The following is an 11,712-nucleotide window of genomic DNA, read 5'->3' on the forward strand; positions in this document are numbered from 1 at the left end:
ATAAAACAAATATTGATACAAGCTATTCCTATAAGATGCATGCATCCTCTTGTAAGTTTCAAAAGCATAAGAATTTCTTAGTTAAATATACTTGACTTGTAATACTTGTAAAATGGATGACGTTGTCTAAAAAGTTTCCCACAAAAAATATGTCAATACTCATAAAGTTTATAAAATTCATGTCAACTTATGTAAACAATCAACAGTTCTAAAAGTTAATTGTCATCGTACTAAACTTTGTTTTGACAAAAGTTAAAAACAAAAAATCTTTGTCCATTTATGAAAACAATTATCAACAATTCATAAAGTAGCTAATCACAATAAACTTTTTTTGGCAAAACTATATCACAGTAAACATATAATAGAAACACATTACTCTTAAAAAACCCAATGAAAATTTGTGGAAGATAAACATCTCATTAATAATTATTACTTTCGTATGAGTTTTATGTCAAAAAATTGTGTCCATTTATAAGAGTCATTATCATTTTTTAATATTAATATTTATTATTTTTTAATTTTATCATCTAAGTAATTATTTTTTTATAAATAAGATTTATTAAAAAGATTATAAGGGATATTCCAAATTCACTAGAGGTCTGACCTAATATTATAATAAAAAATATCACCCAACTTTTAAAAAAGGTAAATAGAACCCCCATCAAATCATGTGCTTGCAAATTAAACCAAATATTGCAACAAACTAAGTCAAGGTAGCTTTAGAAAGAAAAAAAATAGTAGATTGTTTTTTATTTATATTTTTTTTCCTTATTTGGTATAAATTAATGTCACACGAATAACGAGATGGAGGAGTACTAAATCATGAAGATATTTTGTGTTCACATTATTTTTTTCTAAGTTATTAATTATTCTTGTCATCACCTTTATATGAGAGAAAACAGTGGAGAGAAAATTCCTTTAGCTCTCCATTGCCATAGAAATTAAATTAGAAAAAAATTAAAAAAATTAATACTACTTGACTTACAAATTAAAGAATACAACTAATCCTAGTTTTCCTTTGGTAGGTAGAGAAATTCAATTTTCCTATAAATTCCAACACTTGAGAAACAGTGCATGAGTGCTTAAACAACAACAACAAAAAAAAAACCTTTCATTTTGTGAAAACCAAATATTCACAAAAAAACTAACAATGGAGCTACTAAGAGTACAAACAATAGCTCATGAATCGAAAGACACAACAATTCCAGCTATGTTTGTTAGATCAGAAACAGAGCAACCAGGAACAACAACGGTTAAAGGAGTAAAACTGGAGGTACCCATAATTGATTTTAGCAACCCAAATGAAGAGAAGGTTCAAAATGAGATAATGGAAGCAAGTCAAAAGTGGGGAATGTTTCAAATTGTGAACCATGAAATTCCAAATGATGTTATAAAAAAATTGCAAAGTGAGTTACCACAAGAAGAAAAAGAGATTTATGCTAAACCTGTTGGGTCTGAATCTATAGAAGGGTATGGTACAAATCTTCAGAAAGAGGTTAATGGAAAGAAAGGGTGGGTGGATCATTTGTTTCACATTATTTGGCCACTTTCTTCCATTAATTATCGCGTTTGGCCTAAAAATCCTCCTTCTTACAGGTATATATTTTTAACTTCATTTCAAGATTCATTTTGCTAATTATTGTGTTTAAAGTTATGAATTTTTTTTGAGAAAATTATTAAGCATATTAACTTTATGATAAAATGTGTTTTATTTAGTAAAAAATTTTAATTAATGAAATTGTTAAGTGAATTACTATACAAGAATATTAGTGAAATATATATAATATATATTTTGTTGGTACTTTAAAATGATAAATAATAAAAAATAAAAAATAAAGTCAGTACCTGGTATGAGAGGGAAGGGGTATTTTTTATTTTATTTTTTTGCAATGGATATCCCTTTCGTGTTAATTACGTATCTCATAATTCATAATAATCTCGTGACCAGTAATTTCCACTGAATCATCATATGATTTGGTTGTGTCATTATTTTTGTTATTTATTAGGTCAGATTTAAGTAAATAAATAATCTTTTTGATAATAAAGGAAATAAATAACTAACTAATTAATCGCATACTAGTTAGTATATATTTCATATAAACCATACTAATTTTCTAATTTTAATCAGTAGGATAAATATTTAATAAGTTTGCAGTTAGTTATTATGAAGAATTTTAATATATACATTTGAATTCTCATTTTTAATTAAATAATGAAAATTCTCGAGTGTACTCGTCTTCTCTGGAAAATAGGATCTTATTGGAGCTTAGAGATTTTAAGTAATCTTTACCTTATCTTAGATCATTTTTTAGATCTATTACTATGGCAACCACGGGATTACTTGAATAACATTCCTAAGTTAGTCATAGCCAAGATATATTGCATGAATTCCATTATCTAAACATGAGTTGTCCGAAAATTTAGAATCTTTTTTATTTTTTTTTATTTTTTTATGATTATGGTACATATACATTCCAAAGTTACATGTTAAATTGAATCGGCTGATATTTAATTTTTAATCAATTAATCAGTCCAACATATTTTTTTATTCAATTTCTTTTCTGAAAGTTTTTTTTTACCATTTCAAACCACCAAAAATATGTTTTCAGTTATTATTGAATATAATATAGTATTTGTAAGTATCTTAAAGATAAAATCATAATTTAGATTAATTTTAAAAAATTTAAAGGCTGAAAATTTAATATTTTTACTCTGTTTTAATTAAGTGTTTTTAATTTAAATTAAAATATAATATTTTAAAAGTACTTATAAGCTGTAACATGCTAATCTATCACAAATATAATTTTTTTTTACTAAAAAAAGTATTTATTCATTTAAATTGATAGAATAAATAAATAAAAAAACAAAATCGACATTAATAAAATTGAAAATGATAAATCATTAAACAAACTAAAATCACCAAATTAAACAAAATCGAGTTATATAATTGCATAATATCACAAAATGCATAATTTTATTATGCAACATTAAAAATAAAGTCATAAACTGAATTTGATATAAAAAAAATCCTGAATTAAAAGGGAGAATATTGAATATTATTAACAAATTTGTTATAATAAATCACTTTTCTTAATTTTTATATATTCATCGAAGAAGTTTTACATATTAGTAATAATTTCAAAAAAGTTATACATACGTTTTAATGAGGTTGGTGAGGTTGGTGTCAGTGTTACCCATTTCCATACGTTAAGAACAAATTTCATTAAGAAAATAAGGCTGTACGTATAAAGAAAAAGGAAGTATTTCGTCAAAAAAATGAAAAAAGAAAATGCTGCATTAATAGAGAAATCCAGAGTCGTACGTATGAATCATTGGAACTTTACACCGAAAGCTTAACATTATTTAATGATAACATTGAATCATTGATGAAGTTTATACCTTCCTAATAGGGCTTCTCAAAATAAAAACTTTTGTAAAAGAGGAATTTGTGTTCTGATGTTCATATATAGCTAGGTAGTAAATAGTGGCAAGCTTGAAAAAAAAATATTGGAGTGATCAAATTTTTAAAGTTTTAATGAATAAATATAAAAATGTTAAGTTGTTTATAAGATAGAGCTAACAGATTAAATCTTAATTAATAATTTTAATAATTAAAAATTTATTTATAGTTTAACTCTTATGTTTTGTTGATGTAAAAAGTTTGATATTGTCGGTACATCATAATCTTTTATAAGTGTGAATTTAAAAGTAATCATAATAAAAGTTAAATTGTTGTATTAATCTGCCGGTTATGATTAATTGACAATGCAAAATATCTTTATATTGTCAATGCATACAAATTAAATCTAAATTTTTACACTATTAATACAATTTTCTTAACTAAAAGGACAAAAATAATATATATAAAATTATTAAAATACATTTAAACACCACACATTATTTGAGATATCAATATTGACATAGTGTTAATAAAAGATAAGTATTTTGTTTGAGTATTATGCGATCTATTTTAAAATTACATGAAATTATATCTCAAATCAATAAAGATCGAATTTATTGGTTTATTTCAACTTGAACTCAAACTCATAAAAAAAATATCAATCTAATTTAATTAATTTTGGTTAAATTTTTGGGATCATAGAATCATTTGGTTTGATTTTTATATTTCTATAAGTTTAGGTTGAAAAATTTAGTTTATTTTATAATTATAATAGTTGTCTTTGTAATTGTTTTTATAAATAATTCTCTTTGATTTTTTTTTTTATAATAGACATTTGAGTTATAATTTGGTCAACAAAAATTAATGTATTTGATTCCTAATATGGATTAAATAGATCAATTTTTGTTATCAAATTATAAGTCAAATGAATTTTATAAGAAAGAGAGTAATGTTATTAGAACACAAAACTTAACACAAAATATGACACAGATACAATACTGTATAAAATAAAGAGAATCACATTTTATATTTATATTGTAATAAACATTGTATTTATGTCTCATTTTGTGTCAAATTGTATTTCAATAACATTACTCAAATAAATAAAACAAAAATAGTAATATTTTTTAAAAAAATTATTGAAGACTTTGGAGTGGCCGTGACCACCCTATATCTCTATAAAGATCCACTTATGGTAGTAAAGTAGTCCTTATCTTATCTTAATTGTCTCGAATTACATACGTGTACTTAGCTCCTCCATAAAAATATGTAACTGAAGAAGAAGAATGCAGTGAAGAAGAAATTTTATGACTTTTTTAGAATGCAAAGATAAAAAATAAAAATGAGATATTAATACATTAGTTTTAAAGTTAAATATTTTAGATTATTTTAAAAAATAGATATAATTAAAAAATCAATTATTTAGATACTTTTATATTTTAAAAAAGATAATTGAAATTTCAACATATATTTATCTAAATTTGTTGGATTAAATCTGTGAGTTCAAAATATCAATTTCATTATGCAAACTGAAAACAATTGAATTTAAATAAATTGAGTCAAATTAGATTTAAATTTAAATAACTCGGATAAAAAAATGAATTTAGTTGATTTAGATAATTGATTTCGAAGATTTATTAATACACATCAGTCATATGATGTCTTTACACCCAAGAAAACCAAATATTGAGTGCTTCCAACTCTAATTAATACTCTTTGGTTTGATAATTTTAATTGCCGTTTTAAAAATGTTATTGAGTATTTTAATTAATAGCAATTTTTTTTATTTACAAAAAGTGTTGTTATTGATTTTGCTCTGGTCTTTATTATTAAAGAAATTTTGGAGATTGTTTACATTATAAAAAAATTATAATTAACTTTCAAGGTTTATATATTTATTGAAACGACATTTTTATCTTCATTTAAATGTTTGTAGATTTATTTCCAAAAAAATGTTTGCCTGGTTGATGTATTTAATTAATATCTCAAAATTTTTGATAAAGTATATTTATAGGAAAATAATAAAAATCACTTTAATAAATAAACTCTTGATATTAATTTGTTTCTTTGTCAAAATACTTTTTTAACTATTTATTGTAGAGAAAGAAAAAAGTGACATGAGATAATAAATGGTTAATCGTATTATAAATAAAAGATAAATAATTTTATGAAAAATAAATAAAATTTGTTAGTTTTCTTAATATGTACATATAAACTGAATATATAACAATGAAAAAGGAACAAATATAGTATCTATCTTTATCTTATTATACTTTTAATTATACATGATCTCATTCAATATTTTTCTCTCTACAATATATAGTTTGAAGCATTATTAACAAAATAGTAATTAATGTTATATTCAACTTTAAAATTAAGAAGTAAGTATTAACAATATTTTTATTTTGAAAATGTAATAATTAAAAAAAATGGAAAAAATACTCCTCAATTTCATTATAAATGACTCATTTGATTATTTTACACAAATTATAAAAAATAAATAAATGAAAGATGAAAAATACTAGTACTCTTATTAAATTATCTTTATCATATATTATTGGTTAAATACCACAAGTAGTCTCTTAACGTAATTTTTGTTAACGTTTTAGTCTTTTATATTTTTTTTTTTGATTTGGTCCTTTATTTTAATTTTAAGTGACAATTTTATCTTTTATGTTTTAAAATTTCAACAATGTTATCATTTTTATTACTAAAATTCAAAAAAATCATCAAAACTTTGAAACAAAACCTATAAAATTATTTATATTCTTCAATATAATACAAATTTCATCAAATTCGTAACTCAAATTTTCAAATAAACTTATATTTTCATTCTTTATTTGATGTTGTTAGAGATGAAAATATGAGTTTATTTAAAGATTTAATTATGAATTTGATGAAATTTGCATTATATTGAGGATGATAATTAATTTTATGAGTTTTGTTTGAAATTTTTGATGAATTTTTGCAAAAATAAAGAATAACATTGTTGGTATTTTAAAACATAAAATATCAAATTGTCACTTAAAATTAAAATAAAAGATCAAATCGAGAGAAAAAAAAATAAAAGACTAAAATATTAACTGAAATTAAGTTAAAAGACTACATGTGTTATTTAACTTATATTATTATTGACCATTACCATACATGAAATGTGAAATATATTAACTTTAAGATAATACAAAGTAATATTAATTAGACGATAAAATCAAAAAATAATAATTTTAATATTCCATTAAAAATTGAATTAACCCTTTTAAGACAGATATGTTTCAAACAGCTCATTATTTCTTTTGAGAGGGACAGGTAATAATTTTACTAAGATATGACATTTAATATGAGAGTGATGGATAACTAAAAACAAGATGCTAGCAAACAATGTTAGCGAGGAAACAATTTGGAAGGACGCAAGGAAATTTGGAGACAAAATTGAAAGAAATAAGGTTGGTAACGTATGAGGTATCAATTCCCCGAGACCCCACCTTGGCCAAAATATATTAATATTAATAGTTTGAATATATTAATATTAATATTCAAAATAAGGTTGTTATAATCAGGAATAGAGAGTATTCAAACTATTTTAAAAATTAATATTAATATATTTTTAGGCAATGCAGATTAATTTTTTTTAAACTTTTCGCTTTAATTATTAGAACTCATCATATTTGTCTACTAATTAATGTTTTCACCATTACAATTAAATTAAAAATTATGTATATTTAGGAACAGTTTTGTTTGTCAATGCTTATATTTAAGGGACCAAGAGTATTTTATGAGACATGGCAATTAATATGCGAGAAATAGATTACTAAAATCATAGTTAGTTGCAAGCAACGTAAGAGGAAATAATTTTGTAGGACAGTCACATGGGCGTATTTGGTTTAGTTCAATAAGGACCCATCTTGTCCTTTGTTTATTCACGTGTAGCCTCTTTTTTTTTTTTCTCTTTTTGCTTTTTTTTTTTTTTTTTTTTTTTTTTTTTTTTTTTTTTTTTCTGAACGCCACATAGCAACTTTATCTTCTTTGCAAATCTCTAAAAGAATTCTTAGCCCCATGTCAATTTTGTGATTTTTTTTTTTCATTTTTAAAATATATATTGATTTTTTTAATAAGACATATTTTATGTGAATAATTGTTATAGCGAAAAATAAAATATTATTAATGAAAATACAATTTTAAATTAAATAAAATGATTTTTTTTTACATTTACAAAAATATAGACAAGACAATAAAAGAAAAAAAAAAGTAAATAATTATTTACTTTTAAAGTCTCGTTTAACTATCCTAACAGATTAATGTCTTAAGGGTATTGATTAATGAATCTATAAAAGAAAATGTTGTTTTAGAAATACAAGTTAAATATTTATCAAAGAAATAAACGTATCATTTTTCATACAAAAATGTACTAATGACATTTATTGACATTTTTCTTTAAATACAAACTTATTTTACGTTTTATTTAGAAAATTTGGTAATCAGTTAGGCTGAGATTTAAGCAAAAATCCATAATTTAATTATTATTAAGAATTTTGGTTAATACTAATTCGTCTCTAAGTACATGATTTGTTAGTCAAATCATAAAAATTAAAAAAATTGATAATAATTTTAAATTTATTTACGAGTTATATTATTTTATATGTTTAAACTTAGAAGAGAGAGTTAATTTACGTTTGCATTGTAAATAAATGGACTGAATTTAAATTGAGAAGCATAAAGTTCAAATAAAATTATATTCCCCTTGCAGGGAGGTGAATGAGGAATATGGAAAGTACCTACGTGGAGTGGCAGACACACTATTCAAAAGCATGTCAATTGGGCTTGGGCTTGAAGAACATGAACTGAAGGAAGCTGCAGGTGGAGATGACATGATTTACAGATTGAAAATCAACTACTATCCACCTTGTCCATGTCCTGATCTCGTCCTAGGTGTTCCAGCACACACAGACATGTCTTACTTGACCATTCTCGTCCCCAACGAGGTTCAGGGACTTCAAGCTTCTAGAGATGGTCAATGGTATGATGTTAAGTATGTCCCTAATGCTCTTGTCATTCATATTGGCGACCAAATTGAGGTATGTATGTACATATAAAATATCTTGCAATATTGTCTGTTCATGAAATTATGTGTCTCAATTTGTTTTGGTTATGCTAGAATGCAAAATTTCTATCTTAATCATTAAGATTAACGTTTGTCCTATGAAAGTCATTAGTATAGTGTTTTTTTTAGTAAAGAGTTGTTCAGGGTCTTTCGATATTCAAACAAATTTTTTTTGAGGTACTCACAAATTAGTCACTAATAAAATTTTCAAATCGACATAAGAAGTTGAACATAAACTTTTATGAATGTGTCAATTCCTTATTAACTTAATCAATCTTGATTAAAATCATGGTTTTTTTAATGATATTTTTTGACATTGTTGAAACTCCAAATAATTGAATTTTATTTTGAGAAATATTAGTAACATATTTTTTAACACGTATTTTTCAACTCGCTCTTTTCTATTGGTTAAAATTCACATTGGAATTTTTTTTCATGTAAATCCTCTTTTTTTAAAAAACTCTCTATTATCTCCTACATTAAAATTTATATATTAAAATGTCCTACTTTTTGTTTTTATCTTTTGTAGGCTGCATCCCCACCATACGATCACCTGAAGATAAATTTTGTTTTTTTTTTCTTTTCTGCAGTAGGTGGTCGCATCCCAGAAATGCGACGATCTATAACCTTCAATTTGATCTTAATCTCCTAGGGATGTTAAAATAAAATAAAATAAAAATTAAAAGGTTATTGATGCAATTTCCTAGTACAGAAAAATATCATCATTCATATGATCGTAGGACGTAAATGCGACATTCTGAAGGTCAAAATTATATAGTATTTTGATATATAAATTTAAATGTAAGGTATAATTAAAAGTCTTTTTTAAAAAAATAATATACATAAAGAAAAAAAACTTCACATTGGTTCCACCAAATTATGAGCTCCATTTAAATTTGGTGGAACCTATACAAATTTCAAATCAATAAAAAAATTGTGGAAAAATATATGTTAAATAATATGTTGTTAAAATGTCCTTCTATCTTCTATGTGAATAGAGAAGAAAAAGAGGTTAGAGTCCACTAGGGCCAACTAGAATTAGGCAATGGGCTATATTGGACTGAACAAATAAAATGAATTTGAACTTTGAAAAAAGAGTTCTATTATTTCAAATATGGGTTCCACCATATTAAATGTAACTGCAATTATCAGCCAAACTATATTTATGAGACGATGTGGATGGTTGTTCTTACCAAATATTGATATTTAAAAAAAAAATCATGAAATAGAGTCGATATTATTTTACATATATAGAAACTATTATTTCATTTTATTTTATTTTATTTTATGGTGATGAAGATATTGAGCAATGGGAATTATAAAGCCGTATTGCACAGAACAACGGTGAACAAAGATGAGACAAGAATGTCGTGGCCAGTATTCATTGAGCCCAAAGAAGATCACGAAGTTGGTCCACACCCAAAGTTGATTAACCAAGACAATCCACCAAAGTACAAAACCAAGAAATATAAGGATTATGCTTATTGTAAGCTTAATAAGATCCCTCAGTAAACGAAGCAGGCTCTACTTCAAAATAATTTAGTAGACATTAATTAAGTGTCACACAATCAAAACATTTGTGCTTGTCTTGTTTATTTTTAGTTTTTTGTTAAACGTTGTATTGGTTCTTTTTAATATTTAATTAGTGATCATGTGTTGTGTCAAAAAGCAAATAAAACAAATGATGATGTGCATTTTGGAATGAAAATAAAATATGTAGCAAAATTTGGATGTTGTTTATCCAATGTTGCTTTTAAACATTTTCAGTAGTCATTGTTTTTACGAGAAATCATGTTATAAATTTCATTCTGCATCAAGAGAACATTTAGAAAAGAGTTATGATATCAGTACACCCAACATTCGAAAAAAGTTGAGTAAAAACCAAATCCAGAAAAAGTGTGCCACAATTTTTTAAAGGCGAAGAAAACATGTACTAAAATAATTCACCCAAGCACAAAGTGTGCAAGGATAATAAAAAAATAAAAAAAAAGTGTGCAAGGATGGATCATAAAGTAGAAGCAAAGGTAAACTAAAATATTTGTTACAATTTCGGCACCAGGTCCAGGCAAGTGATAAAATTCTTCACATAGATTGATGAAACTTCCACTTGCCAAATTATATTATGCAGACTAGGACCAAGTTAACTTTTTGGTTTATCAACCAAATCAGCTGAACTTAAGTTCTTTGGTTAAGTGAATCACATTTTAATTTATATATAATTTGACTTGTTTGATTGATGAGTTGACTTGATATTTTATATAATATTTAAATAATTTTTTTTTTAACTAGTTTTATATATAGTTGAATATGCTTGTCATAGCTACATTTTTGAAGTAAAATTCAGTGTTGAACTATTGTTAATTGTATTTAGTGGAGAATTATATGTAAAAAATACATAATTAATAATTATTTGAAACATAATGTTACTTAATTTTAATGTTACATTTTTATTTTTTAATTAGGTAATTATTTTATCTAAAAACTACATTTAAATTACTAATTTAAAATGTGAAAGTTTTTTTTTTTTTGCTTTTGAATTTTGTGATTTGAGATAACGAATTGAACCGAGTTGTTCACAACCTTGAATCAAGATGAGTTCGACTCGACTCATTTTCAATATGATGAAACTAAAGAACCAACATAAAATCATCCCTACGTACATGTTATGACTAATAATACAATTGTATTTATACTATAGTTTAGAACCACTTTCCTTTTGAGTCAAAGTAGATAAGGAGTCAAGAAGAACCCTAATGAGCTTTCTTGTTGAACGAGTAAGCAATCATGTGCTCTAAGTTGTGGTAACATTTATTGATAGATCCCAAATTCGCTTTGAGAGATGCTAAATGTTGGAACCAAGTTGGTTTTATACTTAGAGATTTGATGATATCAATAGTATTTTATAAGAACAATATTTTGACTTCAAAGAGTATGAAATAAGATTCATATTTTTGAAGAAATTCTAAAATTAGATTTGATACAAATTTATAATTGAAGAAAATATAAAATAAGATTTAATTCAGATTTATAAATTGAAGAAAATCCAAGGTGCTTTGTAATTCAAGGTATTTGAATTAGTGGATTAAAGCCTTCTGAACGAGGGGACTGGATGTAGCCAAGTTAGTGGTGAACCAGGATAAATCTATGTGCCAAATTATTTATGCTTTCATTGTTTGGTGCATTTGAATTCGATTGCTTCTTATCTAAGTAATTC

The 11,712-nt window shown here is 24.4% G+C and overlaps 1 protein-coding gene across 2 annotated transcripts; it reads left to right on the plus strand.

Moving 5' to 3' along the window:
* The first annotated feature begins 830 nt into the window (after positions 1-830).
* LOC101509377 (flavonol synthase/flavanone 3-hydroxylase-like) lies at positions 831-10,258 on the plus strand. Of its 2 annotated transcripts, none has more exons than XM_027330175.2 (3): positions 831-1,596; positions 8,145-8,472; positions 9,028-9,197. In XM_027330175.2, exons 1-3 carry the CDS (start codon positions 1,151-1,153, stop codon positions 9,148-9,150), a joined length of 897 nt encoding a protein of 298 aa, XP_027185976.1. In that variant the 5' UTR covers positions 831-1,150; the 3' UTR covers positions 9,151-9,197. The 2 variants fall into 2 exon arrangements, with proteins under 2 accessions (XP_027185976.1, XP_004513519.1); XM_004513462.4 differs by lacking the exon at positions 9,028-9,197 and adding an exon at positions 9,798-10,258 and having other exon boundaries at positions 842-1,596.
* Positions 10,259-11,712: the final 1,454 nt, after the last annotated feature.

Source organism: Cicer arietinum, chromosome 2, assembly GCF_000331145.2.
Source record: "Cicer arietinum cultivar CDC Frontier isolate Library 1 chromosome 2, Cicar.CDCFrontier_v2.0, whole genome shotgun sequence".
NCBI classification, from domain to species: Eukaryota; Viridiplantae; Streptophyta; class Magnoliopsida; order Fabales; family Fabaceae; genus Cicer; species Cicer arietinum.

What these genes read in the sequence shown, in the direction of transcription:
- LOC101509377 (XM_004513462.4), top strand. Translation starts at nt 1,151, where the DNA reads ATGGAGCTACTAAGAGTACAAACAATAGCTCATGAATCGAAAGACACA. An exon ending in AAAAATCCTCCTTCTTACAG is followed by an intron (nt 1,597 to 8,144) that starts GTATATATTTTT and finishes TTCCCCTTGCAG; the next exon opens with GGAGGTGAATGAGGAATATG. An exon ending in ATATTGGCGACCAAATTGAG is followed by an intron (nt 8,473 to 9,797) that starts GTATGTATGTAC and finishes ATGGTGATGAAG; the next exon opens with ATATTGAGCAATGGGAATTA.